The sequence below is a fragment of the Zingiber officinale genome, chromosome 3A (assembly GCF_018446385.1).
Source record: "Zingiber officinale cultivar Zhangliang chromosome 3A, Zo_v1.1, whole genome shotgun sequence".
Classification (NCBI taxonomy): Eukaryota; Viridiplantae; Streptophyta; class Magnoliopsida; order Zingiberales; family Zingiberaceae; genus Zingiber; species Zingiber officinale.
The window spans coordinates 160687333-160714130 of NC_055990.1; the positions used below are offsets into that span (position 1 = coordinate 160687333).

General features: G+C 35.3%; 4 protein-coding genes across 7 annotated transcripts; 2 read left to right on the forward strand and 2 right to left on the reverse strand.

Moving 5' to 3' along the window:
- Positions 1–352: 352 nt before the first annotated feature.
- On the reverse strand, positions 353–856 carry LOC122050842. Its single transcript, XM_042611715.1, has one exon. The coding sequence runs from the start codon at positions 854–856 to the stop codon at positions 353–355; it is 504 nt and encodes a 167-aa protein (XP_042467649.1).
- A 2130-nt stretch (positions 857–2986) lies between these two features.
- LOC122053126 (probable E3 ubiquitin-protein ligase BAH1-like 1) lies at positions 2987–5464 on the forward strand. Its single transcript, XM_042615017.1, has 7 exons — positions 2987–3079; positions 3971–4055; positions 4161–4405; positions 4481–4738; positions 4822–4956; positions 5044–5102; positions 5182–5464. Exons 1-7 carry the CDS (start codon positions 3026–3028, stop codon positions 5288–5290), a joined length of 945 nt encoding a protein of 314 aa, XP_042470951.1. The 5' UTR covers positions 2987–3025; the 3' UTR covers positions 5291–5464.
- A 711-nt stretch (positions 5465–6175) lies between these two features.
- LOC122053125 (protein RFT1 homolog) lies at positions 6176–25168 on the reverse strand. 3 transcript variants are annotated; one of them, XM_042615013.1, is made up of 12 exons: positions 24937–25168; positions 22421–22525; positions 18607–18725; positions 18355–18515; positions 18159–18233; positions 10084–10155; positions 9194–9331; positions 8147–8302; positions 7073–7125; positions 6803–6981; positions 6578–6689; positions 6176–6506 (listed from the first exon to the last, which is right to left on the reverse strand). In XM_042615013.1, the coding sequence occupies exons 1-11, from the start codon at positions 25093–25095 to the stop codon at positions 6629–6631; spliced, it is 1278 nt and encodes a 425-aa protein (XP_042470947.1). In that variant the 5' UTR covers positions 25096–25168; the 3' UTR covers positions 6176–6506; positions 6578–6628. The 3 variants fall into 3 exon arrangements, with proteins under 3 accessions (XP_042470947.1, XP_042470948.1, XP_042470950.1); XM_042615014.1 differs by having other exon boundaries at positions 22454–22525; positions 24937–25161; XM_042615016.1 differs by lacking the exon at positions 22421–22525 and having other exon boundaries at positions 24937–25127.
- A 147-nt stretch (positions 25169–25315) lies between these two features.
- LOC122053127 (probable E3 ubiquitin-protein ligase BAH1-like 1) lies at positions 25316–26217 on the forward strand. 2 transcript variants are annotated; one of them, XM_042615019.1, is made up of 4 exons: positions 25316–25432; positions 25598–25650; positions 25738–25796; positions 25876–26217. In XM_042615019.1, exons 1-4 carry the CDS (start codon positions 25417–25419, stop codon positions 25982–25984), a joined length of 237 nt encoding a protein of 78 aa, XP_042470953.1. In that variant the 5' UTR covers positions 25316–25416; the 3' UTR covers positions 25985–26217. The 2 variants fall into 2 exon arrangements, with proteins under 2 accessions (XP_042470953.1, XP_042470952.1); XM_042615018.1 differs by having other exon boundaries at positions 25532–25650; positions 25876–26193.
- Positions 26218–26798: the final 581 nt, after the last annotated feature.

Here is a 26798-nt window from a genome sequence, read left to right on the forward strand (position 1 = left end):
CCCCTATTGATCCGTAAGCTTGGTTTACACATTAGACCTGAATTTGATGTGTTAGAATGGACCTAATAGGCACAGGGACCATACACAAGAAACAAAAGTGTGGCCGTCCTTTTGACTCCCAATACAATCCCCACAAATTCTTTCAAGTCAACCAATCATAGAAGCAATGCATAGAGAAAGATAATGAATTAGATCGAAGAAGTGAAAGAGTAATTATTATCAACAATCCGATCAAACACCTGGCCCTGTTTACTGGCTGAGATAATTGAAACTAAGAAGAAGCAAATCAATGCTCTGCCGGAGGAGATGAGTTGTCTCGATTGCGCACCTGCTTTGTTCAAAGGAGATGGTATTATCCTGTCTGTTCGACTGAAGTCCCCGCCCCCGCCGCGTACAGCCTCCTCAACCTGTCGACCACAGGGCGAAATCCCGCGCGGAGAGGCGCCACCGACGCCACTCGCAGGTGCTCCGCATTGCCCCTCCTCGACGGGTTCAGCGTCATCCGCAGCATCTCCCCTCGTAGAAGCTCGCCGGCCAGCTCCCTCGCTGAAGGTTGCGCCCCCAAGAAGGCAGCCCACTCGTCGGCGGAGCAGCCCATGAGCACCCTCGCGGCCCGGTCGAAGAACACGACCACTAAAACCTTGTCCACAGTGCCGACGGAGACGAGGATACGATACAGGCGCTTGGAACCGGGGTTAGGAGTACGGCGGCTGCAGAAGCGGCACTCGGTGTCGGAATCGAGGAGGGTTCGTTCGCAGACGGAGAAAACACGGTAGAAGAAGGAGCGAGTGTCGACGGCCACGACCGAGCAATAGGGAGGAGTCCACGGCTTATCTGCCGCCGGCGCCGATGCCATGGGAGCTTCGTGCCTGGTGCCTGTCCGGAAATTGTCCTTTTGTCCGATAAAAATAGCAAAATTTTTAAGTCGGCAAGAAGAAGGTCTTTTATACAAATTGTATTTTGCCGGGGGCAAAAATAGAAAGGGCGTCCAAATTAAAGAATTATTAAATGGGCATTTTATTTTAAAATAAAGTTAAAAGTGAAGGTAAGGTTGTAAATAAGTCGAGCCGAGCTTTGGGGTGTTCAAGTTTGTTTGATAAAATAATTAAGCTGAGCCAAATCGAACTTGAAATGAACCAAACTTTTGAAAGGAGTGTTCAAGCTTGACTTGGTATTTATTTATTTATTTTATTATATTATATTATTTATTTAGCATATTGAAAAGAGTTTTATTAATGAATATGGTTCATGAACGTTGTTCACGAATATTGTTCACGAACGTTGTTCACAAACGTTAACAAGCTGAATACATATATGTTCAAGCTTGTTTGTTTAGCTTAACGAGCTGTTCAAGTTTATTTGTTTAATTAATCTTATGTATATTGAACGAACATAAACAAGCTTGTTCACGAACGATTGATTCATTTACAACCCTAAGTGAAGGTGTAAGTTGTCACACCGACATCTGTATTTCAGATCTCCGATTACGATATATTAGTAAGAATTTTTTCTATAAATAGGATTCATAATCATATGATGTTAAATTTCTAAGTCACTCGTCATGAGTACTTTTCAATTTATACTAGCGGTTGACCAAAAATTTTCGTATGAGTAGACTGATCGTCTAGAATTTGATATTATCTGGTTCAACATTAAAATCATCCATCAACTCAGAGCTATGATGTAATGGCATACGCCTTCTTTACAATTTTTTATATTTAAAAATTAATTTTTAATTTTCGATCAATTAATAGATAAATTATTTTTAATAAATGGTTAAGGTAAGAATGTTATATTGATAGACTACCTATTAAAATGCTTCCTAATTTATTTTAATGAGGGATAGAAAATTTTTACAGGATGGATACTCCTTAAATTAATTAGCGTTGAATGTCTAGTAGCAATTAAAAATAATAATAATAATAAAATTATTCTCAAATATATTATTCGCTTAATATTCCTTATTTGAGCGTTGTAATGATAATATTCCTTATTCCAAATGCACACTTATTTACCTAATTACCCTTATTTCTTAGATAAAAAAATGAAAATGAGGTATAATTTTTTTAAATTTAGCAAATTTAAAGTAGAATCTAATATATTTTTTTATCAAATTGAGTATAATTCTTTTTTCGTTTGACCAATCGATTGATATACTCGATTCTAATTAAATGGTGTTGAACTTAGGGGTAATTATACCATTATTTTCATAGAACATAATCCCTTATTATTTTTTATAAGTATAAAAAATCTAAAATGATATATAATTACTTCTAAATTTGGCACTATTTAATTAGAATCAATTGGTCAAGCGGGAAAAAAAGTCAGACACAATTTAATTGAAAATATACTAGATAAATATGATGCATTTTGAACTTTTTATACTAAAAAAAATGAGGATAATTTGATAAATCGGTGTGTATTAGGGAGAATAAACCGAGGAGGAAGTTAAATTTACTATTAGGGATTTTAGTCCATTTACAATTAAATTTAATATGAAAAAAGAACTAAAATGTGATGTGCTATAAAAGGAAATAATTTGATTACGGAAATTGAAAACCCTTTCTCTTGTTTTTTCCATTTTCTTTTAATAATTTAAAGTGCCCACCCGACTAATTCCAGATAAACGACTTTCTCCTAATTAATTTATACCTACTTAAAAATCGACCTCCTAAATATTCGTCTTAAAATTTAAAATTTAATTTCTCATTCTTTTATTTATTTTTCTAAATATCTTACCACTCCACGTCTCCACCACAACTGTGAACCGGGCCAAAAATATTAGAATCGAAATATAAATTGCTTTCGAAAAATAAATCGGACTTTGTTGAATAGTTTAAAATTAGAAGGGGTTATTGAGAAAAAGATCAAAGTCGAGGGTGACGGTGAAGGCACGTATTCAATAAAGTGCCAAGTTTGGACCTTTCTCGTGCTGCTTTCGATGAAAGGAAAGGAAGAAGCTCTGTCGTCGTCGGAATCGGATGGTGGAGAAAAGATGATGTTTTGCAAGTGATACGAGGAGTACATGCGGGGGAGGGAGGAGGGGATGCCCTCCGTCGGACTCAAGAAGTTGAAGAAGATGTAGAAATTGAAATAGAACTAATTACTCTAATACAGTAATTTATAACTGCACCAATAAATGATGAACATGCAATAAACGTTAATAACAGTAAGGGTTAAGAAATTGTGTATCTCCGGTCGAAGCGTCGGACGTGCCGACTGTCTTTAGAGAATTGATTGTCGCCCACGGTGCAGAGGCTCTCCGGCAAAATCCTCCCAAGATCCGACAACCGCTCGCGTCGCTCGTAAGTGCACTCCAAAACGAGTGCCGCACTCGGACTCAACCTCAGATCGCGAACCAAGCCTCATAACTCAGAAAGAAGGAAGAAGAAGTAGAAAGCAAGGGAGAAGGAATGCTTTACTTTCTGGAGTGTATTGAGAAGGAGGTGAGGAAGTGTATTTATACACTTGAAGCAGCGCAGAGGAAGGGACGCACTTCCTCTTCTCACGCGCGGATGCGTTGTTTCGCATCCTCACGCGAGGTAGACAGAACCGAAGCGCTGCTTCGCTTCCTCGTGGACCAAAACCGAAGTCCGCGTTCCTTCCTCACACGCGGAACCAAACTCTGATTTGGTTTTGGTTCAGACCGAACCAGAACCGGAAACCAAACTAGTTTGGTTCAGACTAAACCAAACCAGCAAAAACAAACCGAGCCGCCCGTGAGCGCAAGGCTCACGGGCTGGGGATTTGCATCACGCACGTGACGCCCAATTTATGGATTTCTGGCTCGAACCCCCAAACTCCACTCGATTTGGGCTTGGCCCGCGCATGCGTATAGGCCCTCTTATCATTGCTAAGCAAGGATGGAAGGGCTTCCTATATAAGCCCTTCCAAGCTTCTCCACTTAGCAATGTGGAACTAAAAACACTACAAAAAATACTTTGAATTTAAAAACAAAATTCAACAGAAGATCCTCAAGAGATGCAGGATAGAATTCCACTCCCGGCTAGACCTAGACGGCGAAGGAGGCGCCGCATGCCCTAATAATTGTGCAGGTATTTATTATCCTCCGATCGATCAATCCCTTTCTAGATAAGATAAAGGCCTAGTTTGTTGTTATCTTTTGAAAATTTGATTTTGTGTTATCTATCGTGTTGTAGTTTGCGATGGCTCCTTCTTCTCCTCCCTATTGAATGAGATGTCGGCTGTTGTTGGGTGTTTTAATCAACGAGCACAAAAGCTGCTTGAATTGCATTTGGCATCAGGCTTTAAGAAGTATATATTGTGTTTTAGAGGTAAGTCTCTTCTGAGCCATGGAGAAATGATGCAAGAAGGGAAGGACCTAGTTGCTTATGGTATCATATACTCCATTGCCATGAGGAAGATATTAAAAAAGTATGACAAGGTATCACCACAATCTATCTATTAGAGTGCTTCCGACTTTCTCATCTGCAAATGAAATATTCACTTGCGATTTTAGATTCATTTCTCAAGGCAAGGACAGGCATTCAGATCTAAAGCTCCAAGTATGCATATTGAAATTCTTCAATCGCCGTGGCTCTGTGATCTGATGGCCTTTTACATTAACTTGAGGCGAAGTTCAGATAAGAACAAGTCGACGGTTGAATTATTTGATGACTGCTCTCTTACTTTTGATGATGAGGGTAAACCGACACTGTCTTGCGGTCTCTTCGACTCTTTGAAGATTGAAATTGATTTGACATGCTCGATTTGTCTGGTGAGTTGGTTGCTCTGTACGAGTTCTTTTGAAATTGAAATTGCTGATCATCATTTCCTGATATAACTTGTCTTTTATATGAGACTGTCTTTGACCCAGTTTCTCTCACATGTGGCCATCTTCTATGCTACATGTGTTGTTGTTCTGCTGCATCGGTGACAATAGTTGATGGCTTAAAGGCTGCAAACCACAAAGCAAAATGTCCTCTTTGTCGACAGGTACACATTACTCCCAATCTTTTCTTGTTATATGTATAGTAGAAAACCGAATTACTTGATGGATGTTGTTCGACTGATAAATTTCAGGAAGGAGTATATGAAGATGCAACGCACTTAAATGAGTTGAATATCTTGTTGAGCCACAGGTATGTTTCAGAAGCATGGCCTGCCTTTCTGCAATTCCTTTGCTGCTCGAGATTTTTCCCTAATTTGTATGTCAAACAGTTGCCGTGACTACTGGCAGAAGCGGCTTGAGATTGAAAGAGTTGAGCGAGTTCGTCTGACAAAGAAACACTGGCAATCTGTGAGACAGGATTTCCTTGGTTTCCAATGAACAAAACATTGTTTGTCAGTCAGTGATCAAATTGCTTTGATGGAATAACTCTTGTTCAAACCCCTTCTTACCTTCTTGTTTACAGTTGTAAGTTTTTGTAACCAGATGATTCGCGCGAAGTCCTCATAGGTCAAAGAATAATGTAAATGATGCTGTTGTGAAATTTTCTGAAAGTGTATGCTTGATAGCTAAACTTTAGGATGCTATACTGCTAAAAGGTATTTTCGTGGTTGCCTTGCTAGTAATGTTTTGTTGATGTATTACAATATAATTAAGTGCACTAACAATCCATTTTCTATCTCCTGTCGCAAAAAGTTAAATGAGGTCTCTAGCTAGGTGGTGAATGAATAAAAAATGAAAACACAAACAAACTAAACACCTGGATTTAACATGATTCGGCAGCCTCATCTTCTACGCTACTTATCGATTATTCAGTTGGATCACCTCCAAAATAGCTAATCACTTTGGAGTTTACAATGTAGCACAAAGAAAGTTAAAGAAAATTACAATGAAGTTCTGGAATGCTTGAAAATTTTCAGAGAACATTATCCTTCAATCTCACTTCATCTTCCTCTTTTATAGTTGCTAATCTCGATTGTTACCATTGTTGCCCAATGCTCGACAATCAACTGCCTAGTTGCCTCAAGTCGACATTTCTGCTCCATCAAATCCTGTAGACGTTCTATTTGAATTCCAGTTGACTGCACCAATCAACTCATATTTTCATATCAATTGGCTAGACACATTTAAGCCTGATACAAAAACTCATGGTTCATACAGATGTTCGAATTTTGAATTCTCTTGGTTCATACAAATGTTCTAATTTTGAATCCTCCTCACCTGTCAAAATCTATATTGAATGAATGCTGAAATTGACAAGACAACTAAGATATAGGCGTTGAATTTAAAATCTGAAAATTATAGACAAGACTGCCTTCAATATACAACAATAAATAGTAACTTCTCTTCCTAAAGATATCTGGCACTATGTGACACGAGAGAACATTACTGCAAGATATCAGAAATTTATCCCTCACCAGCCATATGAAGAAAACTCGGAAAGTCTGCCATTACTCTCGTTTTCTATTATTTGTCCAAGTACAAACACAACTTTACCGTGAAACTCCAAAGATCAAATGAACCTGTTGCGTTGGATCACATAGCCGATGTGATCTTACGAAGACAATCAGGAGAATCATGTCATTCATTGATAAGACTGCAAATGTAGAGTCTAACAGTTAGTATCTCATTCAAATAGAAATAAGAAGAAAGAAAACATGTACCCACATCGAAGCTACTTGAAGCAATAACCGGCAGAGCCAACATCATCTGTTTCTTTCAGTCAATATGCTTATGCATACCTATGATTTTCTTGATAAACTGCTTCTCGCGCCTATAACTGTTCCATCGATAATATTATGTATCATTCAATTACTCAAGTAGCACCACAGAAAGATGTGGTTTCTTTCAAGATCCACAGAAGGCATAAAAGGAGAAGGGGAAAACACGTACATGACTTTAGATGATATGCAGAAACATGTGAAACCAACAGCTAGGTGTGCAGGAAGAGTCTGCCAAAAGTTCTCCTTATCCAAGAGCACTCTCTCAGATACGAGTGTTATTATGCATGAAAGAAGTAAAATTTCCCATCCAGAAGGCAAGCACCGTGAAAGGGAGAATGAAGGCGAAACCTGTTCAATAAGTTACAAACGTGCATTTAATTGAAAACAAAAATTCTTACAAAAATAATGTCAGGCCAACATTTTAAAAGATCCCACAAACCTGGAAATAGTTGTTGATAAATACTAAAGAGTATATTATCCTTGAAAACATATCTTAGTGATGGTTAAGGGAAAAAAATTAATCCAGTTAATCCAAATGCACAAAGCAGTTCAATATTTTTATAGGACTAATTGGAATTAGTTGGATATTTGCTTAACATTTCATGAGTATAATGACTGAATTCCTGCATATACTTTGCAAATACAAAAAAAAATGAAAGATAACATCTTTTAGATAACATCGCTATAATGTTAGAAGCATCTTGTTACAGATCAGTCTATCCACATGATTTCACCACACTTAATAAGAAACTTATGGCTTAGGCAATATCTGCCTGGTAAAAAGAACTTGCCAGGGGATTCCTGTAGTAATGTACAAGGTTCTCAATAGCTAGTAAACTACAAAACTGAATTTTATAACTGCTACAGAATTAGAGAGGAACCTTTCTCACGCTAAGGCAATGCTGCATTATCAATCCTCTCACATCCCCCATTGGTCAAGCACCCTTTAAGTAAAACTGGCTCATTTGAGCAGTAAAAGCCTATATTCGTCTGTGCTGCCATGCAGTGCACCAGATTGCAATTTGAGCAGTATTATCTATATATATTAGTTACCATATTTGTATATATTAGTTACTATATATGCATATAATAATTACCATATTATTGGTATAAATTAGTTAATATATATGTATTAATTAGGCTAATTTGTAAATTAGCCTAATTATAGTTTCCTAATATGGTTCCTAGTTTGTATATAAATATGTCTTACTCTTCAATAAGAAATATAATCTTTTATCTCTAATTACAAGCAGAATATCCTTTTTCTAAGTCAGAACAAAAGTTTAAACTATGATCTCGGAGGGTATTCCTTCGCTCTTAAAAAACATCAGCATGGACTGCAATTGAAATTTACATGCATCATCTCCTAAACGAAAGTGGTATAGTACTGTTCAAAAAGGAACATTAACACATAATACGTAGCAACCTTTTGTCCATTTTACATTTGAATAAAAAGTAATGCATCCAAGTGAGCAAACTGTCATTGATGGAGGAAATTCGTTATGAAGGATACTTAATGAATTAGCAGCAATTAAGCCAATTGCTCCAGCAGATCGAACCATGATGATGTTTAGTGCTACATAAATACCAGAGAATACAAACATTAGATTGTTTGACTTCTGAATTTGTCTCTCATTAGCAATCGCATGAAGAAAAGCTTCCGATGTTCCTACAATATGAAAACTATAACCGTCAGCAAAATCAAGACTTAAGATACGAGTCTTAACAATATTTCATATACAGGTTACAAAATGTTGAAAGGTAAATAAAACCTTAGGTTGTGATGCTAGTACAAACTTTTGGTTAACGGTCAAGAAAAAGCACAGAAAAAAAAAAATTTTGAAACTTGAGCTGAGACATCTCTTAATAAATGCTCAATGAAGCTCACTGATGACAAAATTTAAGCAACCTTGTTATGTGCCACTGGTTTAACAAGAATTTGCATGTTTATAGTGCTTATAATTGACTTTCCAGATGTGATGATTCTTGTTGAACAAAAGCAATAGTTGTTGAACAATAATTATGGACTGTCTATCCTTGTGTGTTAATAAATATATGCTATGTGCAAATGATCATACTTTGTACTACTGGGTTCTAGAAAAAGACAAAAGAAAAGGAGTGAAAGGAATGCAAAACATTAAAGAAAAAAGTGCATAGCCACTTCATAATTAAAATAACTTAAAATTTCTATCGAAATTTGTTTATTTCAACAAGTACAATGAAGTATCAAACTAAATAAAGATGTAAATATATAACAGTCAACTCGCTAGTGTTAGGACTGTAATAGTCCCCGGTAAGTTTTGCATGTTATGATAGAGTTCCATCCAAGTGTTTAAGTTTAAATCCTTAAATATTTGTAATAGTTTCCTGTATGCATGAGAGACCTTCATCTTTCATGCTTTTGAGCTGGCAACATTTTTCTTTTTTGTTAAGTTCAGTTAAATTAGCTATCTGAGTTATGAAGAGCATAAGCGCAAGAAGTCAACGACATATAATATCACAGTCATCAGAATGTAGGAAGTGGAAACAATTTCATTTGTGTAATAAATGAATTACCAACCATTCATAGCTAAGGTAACAACATAAAGGAAATAATAACGGAGAGCAGCTGGTGCTTCTCCATCACTCCATTTGCTCCCATAGAGAAGTCTTATCAGAGTAAATGAATAGCTTGGACCAAATGCCATCACCAAAAGGCCTGCAACCATTAATAGAAAAACAAAATCGGCAGATAAGCACTACTAAGATCCAACTTAGCAGCTAAATTTGTAGTGTGGGAAAATTGAAGCACTTGACATGCAATAGATGCTAAGAGTTCGTAAAGTATGAGGATTGAGGAAGATTATATTAGCGTCCACTCTACTGTACAACAAGTGTTGTACGAAATAGGCATTCTAATTTTCAAAAAGCTTAAGTGTTGTCTTTGGAATCACTTTATGGTAAGCATTCATTTGATATTTGGACATGAAAAATGTGGTCCTTAAGCACATGGTAGAGATAAATTCACTTATTTGGATGGTTCATTTTTACAATTTCTCCTACAAATAAGGTTTCTGATTTTTTTTCTAAGACATTCAGAAAGGTTCATTCAATATCAACATTTTCAGCACTAGTATGGATGATGGCATCCACCTTAAGCTTACAAGTTGACAAAATTATATGTTCCTACGGTCTTAATATTGAATTCTTAATATTCCTTTATTTTACCTGGAAGATGAAAAAAGAATTTGATGCAAATACTAACATCAATCAGGTTAGCCTCGACTCCAGGAAGTGACAAGTTTTCCTCATTCAAAATAATAACTGCTTTAATTTGATTTTCTAAGGGAAAGGAAATTATCAACAAAAATTGGTCACAAACAGCATCAAATAAGCGTTAAACAATTAAATCCCAATACTAATCGGAGACTAGAATTCACAAAAAGTAGCTGCAAATGAACTAGACCATACCAATCAACATAACAAGCTTGAGAGCTTCCATCAGGGAATTTCCTAACCTGACAATCCTTTGAGATGACTCGCCTGTTAGTAAGGAAAGATATCTTACTGATAAAAAAATATAATCTTCTAATACAAAATTTAAATTCCTAAAAGTGCATAGAGACAATTAGATGATATGTAAATCAATTCTCTAAAAGTAGCACATTTGTAAATAGTGAAGTATGGATATAATCAATAGCATGGTTTGAAATTTCATATCATGTTGGGAAGGACAGTATTGACAAATTAACAAATTCAAATACATATCAGCATGGACAATTGCTTTGTGTTGATCATACCCAATGAGTATCATACCATATCCACATTCAGCATGCATCAAAATGCATTCAAGTAATATCTAGTATTTTTTTTTCAGCATGTTTATTCAAAATTGTTTGCATTAAAAATGAATTGTACTAGTGAAGGATGAGGAAATGAAGAAGCCATGGAAGAGCTATTTTTATTAATTTTTTAATGAAGATTTAGATGACTAACTTAACTTAGGTAATTTAAGCAAATAAGAGAAGTATTGAAATTTAAATTTTTATTAAAAAAATTCAAACTTCAAAAGTATTACATGAAAAAGTGATTGTGCTCGTTAAAAGAGAATTATCCAATACGACCGTGTTAAGCTGAATTAATATTAAGACACAATTATTAGAATAGATTTTATAAGATACTCTGCAATACAAACAGCTTCATCCCAAAATTTACACGGAACGAATGCATGATAGAGAAGAGCTAAGGCAGTTTCAACTATATGTCTATGTTTTCTCTCAGTAAAGAGTGTTAAGATAGGAGGCTCGATCAACAATTCCATAAATTTATTATTTTCATCTTTCCCTCTTTCTGTCCAATTACTTTTCTAACATGGTATCAGAGTCATAGCTCTTCTTCCTTCGCTGCATGCAACATCACCAACAATTAATCTCCTCTCTGTTTCTTTTTCTCAACATCCATCCCCTTTCCTTGCAGCCCTTCATCTCTGCACGGACATCAATCACTGCTCTCAAACTCGAGTGTGATCATCTTATCTTGGAATGGCTCAAATTTTGCTGTTGCAGTTTCCTTCACTTCTGAAAACTACTGTTTATAGTTCTTCCGTCGTCAGCAATGTTCAACAGGTTGGTGGAGTTGGTGCAGTTTTCCTTTTGACTTTTTCTCACCACATTATAACAGTCTCTATTTCTGATTTTTTTTTTTTCCCCTCTTCTTTTTCTTTCTTTTCCAGCAAGCAAAAAGGAAAAAAAAAAACTTTAGCCTTTGTTCTTTTTTGCTCTGCCTGGCTCTTCCTTTCTTCTCTCCTTTTCCTTTTGCTTTTATCTTCTCTCCTTTTCTTTTTCCCTTTTGCTTTTATTTTCGATATCAGATATTCGAAGATGTCAAATCTATCTCCAAGTTATTGGACATATTGGTATTCAATGTCCTAAAAGATTCGACACAACTTTCATCGGTGGTCCTTCAACTTTAAGACAATCAACTGTTTCATGTACTTATCCTAAAGTGCTATTGTCTATACCTATTCTTGGTAAACCACCAGAGTTTTTTATCTACTAAATCGTATATTGACACTGCAGCAACTCATCATGTCACATCACACTATAATATCCTTCCAAAAGTATTGTCGTACTATGGTTCAAATACGGTGCAAGCAGACAATGACTTAGGTTTACAAATTACTAATCTTGGAAAGACATACATTCATTTATCCAATCATACTTTTCACATGGGCAACATCTTTCATGTTCCATCTATTTCATAAAATTTGCTCTCCACACATCAGTTTTATCTTGATAACAATGTCTTTTTTAATTTCATCATAACTATTATCTTATAAAAGACAAAAGAATAAATACAACCGTATTTAATGATGGAATCAAAAATGTCCTCTACTTCAAAGTTCTTCAATTAAAGCTTTTATTGATGAACACAGAAATAAACCAACTTAGCATGCCCGACTTGGTCATCCTTCCCTTCATATTGTATAGTCAATCATAAATAAGTACGATTTACCTACTTCTTTACTTTCTCTACATCTTGTTCATGTAAGGTTTGCATAGAATCTGAAAGTCATAAATTACATTTCTCTTCATCCGACCGTGTTTCTAATTTTCCACTTGAAATAATTCATTCAAATATTTGGCGCCCTACAACTAATCTAATTGAAGTTTCCTATATTATGTTACCTTCATTGATCATTTTAGTAAATATACTTAGCTCTATTGTGATTTTCAAAAACAAGTTGAACGATATTTTAATTGCAAAATACTTTCTCTTCATTCTGATTTGAGAGGCAAATATCAAGCGCTTCATCATCATCTTGTCTCTTGTTGAATTATTCATCGAGTCTCTTACCCTCACATTCCAGAGCAAAATGCCTTAGCTCTTTTCCATCATGCATCAGTTCTACGTAAATTTTGGGATGAAGCCTACCCCATTACTCAATCACAAGTGTCCTTTGGAAAAACTACACTTTTCTTCAAATTTTTAGTTGTACATGTTATCCGTAGTTACGCTCCTATTCTAAACGCAAACTTGATTATCGTTCATCAGTATGTATTTTTCTTGGTTATAGTAATATGCATCATGGGTATCGTTGCTTACATATACCAACTAGACGGTTATATAATTCATGACATGTTACTTTTGATGAGTCTCTATTTCTTTTTTCAGCAGATTTTTCAATCTCTCCTCTAGATACAAGTGGCACATTTCTTTTAGCACCTAATATTGTACCAAATCTAAGACATCTGATTTGTTCAACTAGAAAAGATATTAAATCAGAAGTGATGACATCTTAGGTCCTACTCCAGAGCCCTATAATAATTCCCCTATACCATCCGAATCACCTCAAGTAGCGACTCCAACAAGAGCAAGATGCAACTCAGAAGCCTCACTAGTCAAAGATAATATGTTTTCCATTTCTGGATCCTCAGATAATGCAATTCCGTCGATCTACTTCATCATTGCCATTAACAAGTGACTCGGATGATGATGCTCCTTGTCGCATGGTTCCCTTAAGTGACATTTATGCATGATGTCCACCAATGGCAACCCAATATCCTCTTCCACGAGCTCTAGTAGCCTCTTCAAAATATGTTGAACCAACTTGTTTTTCACAAGCAAACAAGGATCCAAATTGGCGTAGTGCAATGACTACAGAATTTGATACACTTCTTCGTAATAGAATATGGAGTCTAGTTCCTCGCACTCCCTCTATGAATGTTGTGGACTCTAAACAGGTCTTCCGTCTTAAGCATCGAGCTGATGGTTCTCTTGAACGGTACAAAGCTCGACTTGTAGCCAAAGAATTTAGTAAACAACTAGATATTGACTTCAATGACACCTTTAGCCTAGTCATCAAAATTACATCTGTCAGATTATTGTTATCAATAGTTGTTAGTTCTAATTGACCTATACAACAATTAGATGTTTCGAATGCATTTCTTCATAGTCATCTTGACGAAATTGTATTTATTGAGCAACTACCTCGGTTTATTCATCCACAATTTTCATCTCATATTTGTCAACTAGAGAAATCTTTATATGATTTTTGATAAGCTCCTCGTGCATGGTTTTATAGGTTATCTAATTGGTTATGATCCGGATATGAAAGGGGCAGAGAAGAAATTAGGAGGAAAGTGGAGGGCATTTTGGGTAATTGGACGTTTAGGTTCTTTTTCTTGGTGATGAAGGCAAGCAGGAGGGGGGTTTTTTTTTTCTCGTGGTTGAGGAGGCCGCCGCCAGCGGAGATGAAGGGAGGTCTTCTTCCTCCCCATCGGGCACTGTTCGCCGGGGCCATCGCCGGCCGCCATCGCCTAGCCTCTTCTCCTCCTCCTCGCGTTGCCGGCTTTCGTTTTCTCTCGCCTGTAGAGATCTTCGGCCGCTGCTTCCCATCTCACGCACAACCCCCATGTGACGTCGTCTCCGCCGCCGGCGGACCTCCTGTCGCCATCTCCACACGCTACAGCCACTTCCGGTGGTCACTGTAGTTAGCAGGCGTCGCCGACTTCGAGTCCAGCGGGCGAAGCCGCCTCAGGCAGACGCCAAGGCTTCCTTCAGAGGCTTCCAGCGCCTCCCGCCGCTACCGTCGCCTCCCGCCGCTACCGTCGCCTCCCGCCGCCGCGTCCAGCGGGTGTAGCTGCCCCCGGCGAGCGCCAAGGTCTCCTCCGACGGCTGCCGGGGCCTCCCGCGTCTACTACCGCTGTGTTTATTGGATATCGTCACCTTCCAGATAGCCACAGCTCAGTACTATTTGGGTTATTCCGGCCATCGCGCCGAGATCGGGTTCGGCCATCGAGCCGAGGTTGTTCCGACCATTGAGTCGTTGGGTTTTACTCTGTGCATCTCTCTTATGATTACGAGCTATCTGTGTTATCCGGCCTGCGAGCCGTTGTGTCACAGCCTACATGCCGCATTCCGGATCCAGGCTGCATCGGATTCCGTGCCGCCACCATTAGATTTGACTTCTCAGCGGGTTCACACCCATCTACTTGTCACGACCGCGACGACTTGATCAGCACCACGACCAGCTCACTCATCCATCCGAGGGCGCCCCCCTGGGCCAGGGTACGTTCTCGTACTCGGTATCTGTTTATTTTATTACTATTCTATTATTATCTGGATACTCATACATTTGTGGGATTCGCCTCGAGCACCGAGGTACCAGAGACCGGGGGAACTCGGTCGCTGGATACAGGTACCGTTGACCGGAGGAGGACTCCAGACGACTTGGTCAACGTAGTGGACAGATCATCAACCGGGTCATGGGGATGCGGTCAACCTTCCAGACACGTCACACCGGCAGGTTCGTCTTCTCAGCTTCCAGACAGGATCAGGTTACATACTTAAGTATTTTCTGGATCAAAGACAGACTCTTCTCTATTGTACAAATATAATGATGGATCTGATATTTTTCTTATTTAGGTGGAAGATATTTTAATATCAATGATCACAAGGATAGCACAACTATATTAAGTCATTTCAATCAAAAATTTTCTATTCAAGATTTAGGTAATGCTCGTTTCTTCCTTGGTATTGAACTTATCCCACATGATAAAGGATGTCTCCTCACTCAAAACAAATATATTGGGCTTCTTCATAGGGCTAAAATGGATGGAGCACGTTCGGTCTCCACACCAATTGCTCTAAACAATTTTTCTGTATCTTCATCCTCTCCTGCTATGTCTGATCCCCAAATATATCGAAGCATTATTGAAGCTTTATAATATGTCACTATCACGCAACCTGATATTACTTTTACAGTAAATCGTGTTTGTCAGTTCATGCATACTCCTACTCAACAAAATTAGGAAGGTGCGAAGAATACTTCGTTATCTCAAAGATGGATATGCAATATTTCTGGGACAAAACCTTATCTCATGGCATTCGAAAAAGTAAAACCTACAATATGTCATTCAAGACTGAGGCTAAATATAAAGTTATAACCAATACAACGTCTGAAATTATTTGACTTCAATCACTTCTTTCTGAACTTGCGTACAAAGTTGTACTAAAAATTTAGTGTGACAATATTGGAGTCGTATATTTTACAGCAAATTCAATCTTTAATACATGTACAAAATATATGGAAATTGATTTTCATTTTGTTCGAAAACGTATGACAACTCAACAATTATCTCTTAGATTTGTGTAGAAGAACAAATTATTGATATCTTCACCAAGTCATAGCTCTTTCTAATAGAAGTATGGAATCATCTAGGGCAATAAGGTATTGAATGACTTATCAAATTATTAAACTTGATATTAAAAACGAAAAAAAAAATATCAGATTAGCAGAGGATAAGAACTTTTGTCCCCTATAAAAACAAAAGAGATCTACAAAATTGTATGAATTATAGGGTTATTAAGCTAATGAGTTATACTTTAAAATTTTGGGAAAGAGTGATCGAAAACAAATTAAAGAAGAAGACCAAGGAGACTAACAATCAATTTAGATTCAAGCATGAAAGGTCAACAATAAAAGTTATATATTCCCAGGCAACTAATAGAAAAGTATCAAAAAAAAAAACAATTGGAAGTATCGAGAAAATAAACAAAACTTACATATGATATTCATTGATTTAGGAAAAACTTAGGGTAGAGTTTCAAGAAAGATAATGCAGAGAACTATAGAAAAGAAAGATTTTAGCATAACATATATTGAAAATGAGGATGCAATGACAAAAGTCAAGACTCCAGACACATCAACCGAAGCATTTTTTATAAAGATAAGGTTTCACCAAAGATCAACTCTAAATTTATATATTTTTATACATTATAAACTCATTAGATTCATCCAAGATGAATTACCAAGGTGCATATTGTTTGTGGTTGAAATTGTTTTGTTTGGTGAGCCACGTGGAGTAAATGTTAAGCTCGAATCATAACAAAAAGCACTAGAAGTAAAAGAGGCTTAGTAGAGTAAAGAGTGAATATATAGAATTTATATTTAATAATATTAGACGTAGCAAGGAAATGGCTAGGATAAGAAATAATGAGTTAAATAAAATTGAGAACTTTAAGTATCTAGGATTGCTTTACAAAAGGATAGAGGAGTCGACATGAAGTTTAACATTAAATACAAGCAAGATGGTTGAAATGGAGAAATGTGTTAGGTGTTCATTGTGATTATAAGACACCTCCAAAACTTAATAGTTAAAAAAAAATAACGATTATGTAATATGAAGTTTAATATTAAACTATGAAGTGAGCACACTGGCAGATGATGAGAGTCACAAAAATGAGAATGTTAAAGTAGATGTTTGAACATACGAAATGGACAAAATAAAAAATGAGAACATTAGATGAGAAAATTGTGATATAAACATATACATAGGCAATCAATAAATGCTCCAATTAGATGATATACGACCATAATAAATACAGACATTAATCAAGAAAGAGAAAAATCAAAGAAGACTTGCTTAGCAACAATAAAATAGAGTAAAATTCTTTTAAATATAAATGAGGATTTAGTAGCGCGGATAGAATCTAATGGCGTAGGAGGTTTTATATAGCTGACATCACTTAATGGGATAAAGGTTTGATGGTTGTTGTGTATTCAAAATTGTTAAAGGCATATTTGAAGGTAAACAAGAGTGGATGAGGAATATAGGATTAAAACTTATTAGAGTTTATTTTGGAATCATGACAAAGTGTTAACACAACACAATATACAAATTATATTATTATAGTCATAAAGTAGCTCCAATACAGTATGAGATTTTAAACTTTGGTCAATAGCGACTAAAATATTACAGAAGCAGCAAAAAAAAACCTTGAGAATTGTCTATGTGACAGGAAGAAAGCTATGGAAGCCAAGGTTGGCAACAAGACCACCTAAAATTTTCATCTTACCGCAAAAACTAACAAGCTAGCGAGATAGAAACAATTATGGGAGCAAACTAAGTTATTTGTAAAAATCATTAACATAATAGTGATAAATTATAGTTGTGCAACAAACCAATATGTGCTCCAGATCTTTAGCACATCTTCATTATCAATGATATAAAATCGAAACTGACACTTTAATATCAATCATATGCAGTTCATGCATTTCTGAGTTGTCTTGCTGGCAGAGGCAAGGATAATGGATAATGTCATCAACTCTACTGCCCAATATAAGTGAATGAAAACAAAAAAGAATTAAAACTTGGAGGTATCAAATTATATGATCTTATACCATCTTTGGTTAGAGAAGCAAATAGTAGATGCTATAGTAGTATTAAATTAAATCCAAAGGACTGAACATGCACAATATGGAACTCCCATCAAAATGGGATTTAATGATCAAATATATGTAATTTCCTAAGGTTATTTCCAGAACACAAGGCCCTAAGAACCAAGGATCCATTCCAATAGAGAACTCTCAACTGGAAAAATTGATGAGGCACCAAGGAACCAACGGACAGTGAATAATATGATTTTTTGTTATATAAATCTAGATCATAGATAATCCCAATATAATGGGAAAAATGGTCATTGATGAGGTACTCCAGAGAAAAAAAAAATACAGTGACAATTTCAGTTTTGAAAATGCTGACCTGATGCCATCTTGGCAAATGTAGAAAAGGAGCTCTCCTCAAAAGGTAAAAATATCATTCGCACAACTAGACTTCCTGCATTATAGTTATGTTTAAAGGCAGCTTATATACTGATCTCAAATATTCAATAAAACTGCAATGGGTACTAGAGCTGCTTGTCAAGGAACTTAGTTGTTTTTATCAAGTAGATGAGTACCTAATTTATCAACTAGCCCATAAACAGCTTGGTTATATGGTGTATCCAACCATACTAGTACCATCTTTTCCCCTTCTTGTAGAATCAACTTTTGAAAAGATTGCCCAGTGAACAATAAGCACATCTTCAGAAGATATTTGTCAAAGTAAAAGTTTGAAATTCTGACAACATTTCATGTTAAGATTCAACAATTATTATATTTGAACAGACAATAATTATCAATAATAGAACTTGCAAATGAAAATGTCAAACCTAAAGGGAAAAAGATCAGAATATCTAACAGTGCGGGAGAGCAGAAAATAAGCCCAGTAGCCCAACAACAAGCAGGAACCATAGGAAGCTTGAGATAAAGCAAATACAATCCCCTTTTCCTGCAAGCATTAGCAAGAGCTTTCTTAGAATGTAAGGTGCATCAATGAGAAATAGCTATAAGGTACTTATCCTAAAATTGGTGCCAAGTCAACAATGAAAAATACCATTTGAATATGATAACTTCAAAGAAGAGGAAGAGAAACAAAAAAAATAGAAACATAAAATGGAAAATAGTGTAGGACCGAATCAGTTAAAAGGGGGTTAATAGATGGTTAACTTTTCTCATGATTTTTTGCAAGGCTCAAAACTTAAATATAATTGTCAAATTCAAGTATGCATGTGTCATCAAAATATGAAAGTCAATATAGATGTAGCTGAAATAAATAAGAAATAGACATAATGCTAACACAATAATATAATGAGGTTTCGAGACCCTGCTTCTACTCAGTCAATAATGCGCCAAGTGTGTAACTGTCAATTTTTTACTAAGTTCTATAAATAAGGCAATGTAGTAAGCCTCTACAAATCGAGTATGATACCTCACAAACTAAAAATCTTGACCAAATCAATGGGACTTCACTCAAAGATAAGACCTCTAAAGCTAGAGAACTCTTTATAATGCACAAACCAACATGGAAATGAAATAGAAGACTCAACAAGAATCACAAGATAAGCATGAGAGGTTAAACAACTCGTCACAATCTCCCTAAGAGATGAAATGAAGCAAGCGAAAAGGAACACAGTTATTGATAGAGCTTGAATAAATGAATTGAAGCATTGATCTTGATGTAAGCTCTCAGATATAATTTGAGAACTTGATAGCAAGAAGCACAACCAGAACCACTCTTCAAATAGTAACATTTTATTCCTCAACTAGCCTTCCAGTCAATTAGCACTCCAATGCAGTCTGGCAGAACCTTCGGTTAGTTTATAGCAAGGTTTAAAATTTCGACCCGTGCCGAGGTTTCGGTCTCGGACCGGAACGATACGGTTTCAGTATCGTATCGTCGTGCCGATATAGTTTCGGTATTTTTTATTTATCTATAGTAATTATAAGATAAATATATTTATGGTGTATATAAAAATAAATTGTATATTGATTTATTATAAGTTCTCAATTATTGAATAATTTAATATTGTTAGAAAAAATAATTTAAAATAGTTTTATTTAAATAGAATTGATATATCAATAATTTAAATTAAAATGGAAGTATCTATTATAATAATAATAATAATAAATATATAAATTAATACAAGATATTACTTTATATTAATAATAATTATATAAATTAATGATTTATTCATTTAATTAATTATTAATTAAATAATATATATTTTAAATAGCAAAAATATCAAGTAAAAATTTTAAAAATATCAGAATATAAATATATTTATTAGAATTCTTTTAAAAAAAAATTAGAATTTTTAATTTTTTTTAGAATTTTTATTTTTTTTTAAATTTAAATGAAATTTAAAATAATAAAGAAAATATTAGAATATAAATAAGAATTATTATATTTTTTAAAAAATTTAAATTAAATTTACAATATTAATTTTTTCAGAATATTAATTAATAAAATTTATTTTAATTTTAAATATACTTTTTTATATATTTTATTAGGATAATTTAATTAGGGTTTATAAAAGCCTCTTCTAAATAACCCACGTCCTCCTTAGGAATTGTTTAATTTAATTAATTAAATAAAATAAATAAATATTAAAAAAAAGAAAAAAAAATCGCGCTTACGCGAGATCGCCCGCGATGATCGCGGGCGATCCCGCGAGCGGTGTCCGGCGACGCCAGCAGGGTCGCCGGAAGCTTTCCGCGACGCCTTCGGCGCCGCCAAAGGCGTCGCGCGCGACGCTTTGGTGCCGAAGGTGTCGCGGGACGCCACCTGAGGCGTCCCGCGTCTCCTCCGGCGCCGCCGAGACAGGGACGCCTCCCGTGCCGGTTTCGGCCGCCCGGCGGAACGGTAAATACCGCCCGTGCCGGGCGGCACGGAATGGCATTTTACACACTGGTTTATAGCCACATAAGCTATCCTACAGTCTGAAAATAAAAATTGTCTGGAAACACAGCTAAGTCACGAGGCTTCAATAGAAATTAATCTCTAAGTAACTTAATATCTGCTTAGGCTATCAAAACATCAATCCATCTATCTACCCAAAAACAAACCCAAGGTTACAACAATACATTACATGGGTCTTGGGGTCTATCTTCAAGCTTCATCCACGAGTTCAAAGCTCCTCACGGCACCACCCAATCTATGAAATCCATCATTTCAATTTCTAAAATCTAATAATAGCCCTGTAAACTCAATTTAAATCATACAAAAAAAAATGTTATGCATCATTTTGTCAATCCATCAAAGATCATAGCTAGATCTAAACATCATTTTGTCTTAACAAATAAAATGTTATTATATATAATAGTAAGTCGATAACAATTAAGTATACCAGCATACTTTATATAGTTCATTATGTTTACTGCATATGTTATTGCATCATTATCTTCTAAGAAATCATCCAGAAGGAACTTCTCAAGATGTATTTTTTGAATTTGGAAATTATCAAACCTTGCATTAAGGTATAAGGTAACATTTCTGAAGTTATAATATCAAAACATAGTATTTACTAATATCATGATTGTTTAAGCATTTAAAAACATTGCCAAAGATCTAATTTGTGTAGGAAAAATCTTTTAAAGATCCTAGGAACACAAGTAAGACAAGCAGTAACATCGTGAGTAATACTCAAACGTCTTGTTGAGATCTATATGTATCATAGTTTCAAGTTCGGCATGGTCAAAATATACAATTCCACTAACTATGAAAACCCAATAGTGATCAACATGAATAATCTCTCATCTTGCTTAAGCCATCATACCGACACTCGACAAGCCTTGGCATATTTCGGCTAGGGTTGTAAATGAACCCAATGTTTGTCAACAAGCTTGAAGCTTGATGTTTGATTCAATAAAGCTTGTTTATGTTTGTCCAATAATAAACAAATATACAAAATAATCAAGCTTGAACACTAGTAAGCTTGGTTCATTAACGTTTATGAACAATTTATAAATAAACTTATTTTTAACTTCTGTAAAATTAAATTATGAATTTATTTCTTTTTTTATTTTAAATACATAAAAAATAAAGTTATCTATAAATTTTTATAATCTTAAATTATTCATAATATGTTAGTAATAATAATAATAATAATAATAAGTGCTTCTTGTATTAGACAAATGTTTAACCTAATTTATAAGCACAAATATATTGTAAGTTAAGTTTGATAAAAAGCTCGAGCAGCATGAGCTCGATAAGATTCTTAATAAACAAACTTAAACATAGCTAAGCTCGGCTCAGCTAATTCACACCCCTAAATTCGGCATGTGGGAAGATGAATAAATATAATTATTATTAATTTTAGCTTATTTCTCCAAAATTTTAATTTAATTTAAATTATATAATTTCAATTTTATAAGTAAACAAGTGTAAAATTACAAGAGTGAGCTTATATGAATTAATCTTTAACAAAGATTGAAATAAAATTGAGTAAAGTCATTTTCTATTTCAATTAAAAATTGATACAGCCTTATTAGAAGTACAAAATCTAAATGAAAGAGAATTAAAAACTAATCTTAAAACATGTTTAATACAATAAGATTTAATTAACCAAGTGTTAATTTTATTTTAACAAGTAAATAAACTAAATGAAGGGGAGCATTGATGTGATGGTAAAGTTGTTATATGACCTTGTGGTCACGTGTTTGAGTCGTGAAAACAACCTCCTGCAATGCAGAATGAGCTTGCGTATAATAAATCCAATGTGGTCCGACCCTTCCCCGGGACAGCAAGAGCTTCATGCACCAAGCTACTCTTTAAGTAAATAAACTAAATAAAAGAGCATTACAAGAATAAAAATGATCAAAATTCATCTAGGCATACTTTAATGTATGTCCCAAGTGCATTGAATATCAACACAACATAGTGTTAAGCTATACAATTCTAGCTAGTGACCAAAAGTGAGAAATAGAATGATACTTTAAACGTATGAGGCTATACAATTTTGCAGGTCTCATTTCAATTGAACATAAAACTTCAATGTTGAAGAAGATTTTAAACCTTGACGTATACATATATTAATGGTCTTAATGTTAGGACCTTTAGGAAATTGCTAGAGAGAGGTGAATAGCAATTGAGTTGCAAATTAAAACTTTCTGCTCTTGCAAATAACTTGATGACTTAGCCAGATCACACAAATACAATTAGCAGTGGAAATGACGACATAAGGCAAGTCAATGTATCCCAATGCTAACCAGAAGATATACATGGTTCAGAACCTTCGTTCTTACTCCACGACCTATGACTCATCGGTGAGTCACACTCGAATGTCTACTATCTTTCTCCTTCTCAAATACCCCTTCGGGAGGTAGTGGTGAATTTTTAAGGGCAAAAATCAAAAGGGCACCCCTTTTATTGGTGCCATCAAAAGGGTGCCCCTTTTTCAAAAACAATAAAGCAAAATAACACCACATCTAATATTTTATCCTGAGAATACCTTTATTCCAACATTATTGCAGCAACTACAGGGCATAGCTGCTACTACATAGACTTGATCAAAATCACCACTTTAATCAAAATCACTTAATATTATCGTAGCAGCTACATATCATAGCTACTACAATGGGTAGCAACTATGGATCATAATTGCTACCGCAGTATTTAAGCGATTTTGATTGAGTTGAAGCAATTTTGATCAAGTTTAAGCAATTTTAAGTGAGTTAGTAAATAATATTTTGATATAAAACTATTTTATGGGTAACAATTTTGATTAAGCTGGAGCAATTTGACCACGGTTTAATTTAACCAAAGTTGACTACCACACGTAGTAGCTGCAAGTCAGAGTTGTTACAACTTGTAGAAGTTATGTCTCACAGTTGTGACAAGAGTATTTTCAAGATAAAATATTGGATGGGGTGTGCTTTTGATGATAATGAAAAAGGAGTCGCTTTTGACAATTCCAATAAAAAGGAGCACCCTTTTGATTTTTGCCTCAGTGAATGTAATTTTCTCGTGAGATGGTATTAATTTAGTGTAGTTGATATTGTAGTCAAATATTGAAGGTGCTAAACCTTTTGTCAATATCTAAATTATTAAAATATAAAGAAGAGTTTACTAAAAATAGAGGGGAGACTTTGCTTAATTTATTTTAGAAAGGAGAGATAATGAAAATGGGAAATTGTGACATGGCTCAACAACGATTTTTTCCCTCAGAGGTAAAGGCACCCTTAGACATAGCACTAATTCACAAGAAAATTAATCCACTAAGAAGTCACATGATTAGAATCTTTGCCTCTCATGTAGAAGCAATTCACTACTCACATATACAAATACAAGTCACAACCTGGAACAAAGGGCAATAAGCACAAAAAAAGGTTTGTCTAAAGCTTACATCTATGGAGAATCCATGTCCAAACATGAAGCTAAAAAATTGAATACAACAATGTATATAACAAAGACTTCTCAAACTAATGGAGAAAGCAAGTTGGCTCACTTCAAGCTCCCAAACATATAAAGATATACCCAAAGTAACAACTCTCCTCTCCCTCTAATTCATAGCCTACAATAGTTGTTGGCTCACCATCTACCAATATTTGATGCAAAATAAAGTGAAAGCTAGATTTTATTGAAGGCGCAATATTGCACATATGGAACTGTAGGAAGCAAAAGTTCGTGCATGGCCCTAGTTAGTCATGCCTATGTAAGCTAGGTTACAATAGGGATGCAGCTCCTAAACATGTTTGGACACACTAACACTTGTGAAATGGAATGTGTGCTTAGGCCAACATGACACCCCAATGAACTCATCAAGCCCACAAAAGAAAAGGGAAAAAAAAGATAGGTGAGTATAAGAAAAGACGATACAAAGAAATGAGAATGAGTAAAAACAATCGGGAAAAAGGAAACAAATGAGTTTAATGTATTCTTCTCCATCTAAGTGAAAAGAAGCTTCACTTTGAATCAGATAAATCAGATAGAAAATAAACAAACCCAAAAGAAATGGATATAAATTGCATTTTAGGTTGCACCTCTGATAATGAAGTGAAAAGATTGAAGATGAGACAACTATCAGAAAAATTCTCTACAAAAAACAGCATGTTTGAAAGAGATACACACACATATAAATAATATTAAGTTCACATAATGTTTTTTCTAATACCTACATCTATAAATATTGTATAGGACAAGAGGAAAGTTATGACCTTACCAGATTAGGTTTTCTAAAAATCAGGATGTAGGTAGTCATACACCGTAGGAGAGTAGCTGCAGTTTCAACTATCAATCGTAGCTTAAGAAGAAGAAAATTTTGTGAAAGTATATATACAGGTTCCGACAATAACTCCAGAATACAGGCAAGTCCTGCCATATGGAAGATGTTCTTGTTAAAAACACCAGAAATAAGAAATCGACAGAAAATCCATACATCAAATGAATTTCATAAATTATGGAAGCTTGAAAAGATTGGATATGCACCTCTTCTATGTTAATAGAAATTGTTAAAAGATGTTTACCATAATAATCTTTGCTAGTTGGTCCACGAAATCCATACTTAAAAAAATAGAAACAAACTGAAATAAATTCTGAAAGTTGAATTATTTGATGACTGCTCTCTTACTTTTGATGATGAGGGTAAACCGACACTGTCTTGCGGTCTCTTCGACTCTTTGAAGATTGAAATTGATTTGACATGCTCGATTTGTCTGGTGAGTTGGTTGCTCTGTACGAGTTCTTTTGAAATTGAAATTGCTGATCATCATTTCCTGATATAACTTGTCTTTTATATGAGACTGTCTTTGACCCAGTTTCTCTCACATGTGGCCATCTTCTATGCTACATGTGTTGTTGTTCTGCTGCATCGGTGACAATAGTTGATGGCTTAAAGGCTGCAAACCACAAAGCAAAATGTCCTCTTTGTCGACAGGTACACATTACTCCCAATCTTTTCTTGTTATATGTATAGTAGAAAACCGAATTACTTGATGGATGTTGTTCGACTGATAAATTTCAGGAAGGAGTATATGAAGATGCAACGCACTTAAATGAGTTGAATATCTTGTTGAGCCACAGGTATGTTTCAGAAGCATGGCCTGCCTTTCTGCAATTCCTTTGCTGCTCGAGATTTTTCCCTAATTTGTATGTCAAACAGTTGCCGTGACTACTGGCAGAAGCGGCTTGAGATTGAAAGAGTTGAGCGAGTTCGTCTGACAAAGAAACACTGGCAATCTGTGAGACAGGATTTCCTTGGTTTCCAATGAACAAAACATTGTTTGTCAGTCAGTGATCAAATTGCTTTGATGGAATAACTCTTGTTCAAACCCCTTCTTACCTTCTTGTTTACAGTTGTAAGTTTTTGTAACCAGATGATTCGCGCGAAGTCCTCATAGGTCAAAGAATAATGTAAATGATGCTGTTGTGAAATTTTCTGAAAGTGTATGCTTGATAGCTAAACTTTAGGATGCTATACTGCTAAAAGGTATTTTCGTGGTTGCCTTGCTAGTAATGTTTTGTTGATGTATTACAATATAATTAAGTGCACTAACAATCCATTTTCTATCTCCTGTCGCAAAAAGTTAAATGAGGTCTCTAGCTAGGTGGTGAATGAATAAAAAATGAAAACACAAACAAACTAAACACCTGGATTTAACATGATTCGGCAGCCTCATCTTCTACGCTACTTATCGATTATTCAGTTGGATCACCTCCAAAATAGCTAATCACTTTGGAGTTTACAATGTAGCACAAAGAAAGTTAAAGAAAATTACAATGAAGTTCTGGAATGCTTGAAAATTTTCAGAGAACATTATCCTTCAATCTCACTTCATCTTCCTCTTTTATAGTTGCTAATCTCGATTGTTACCATTGTTGCCCAATGCTCGACAATCAACTGCCTAGTTGCCTCAAGTCGACATTTCTGCTCCATCAAATCCTGTAGACGTTCTATTTGAATTCCAGTTGACTGCACCAATCAACTCATATTTTCATATCAATTGGCTAGACACATTTAAGCCTGATACAAAAACTCATGGTTCATACAGATGTTCGAATTTTGAATTCTCTTGGTTCATACAA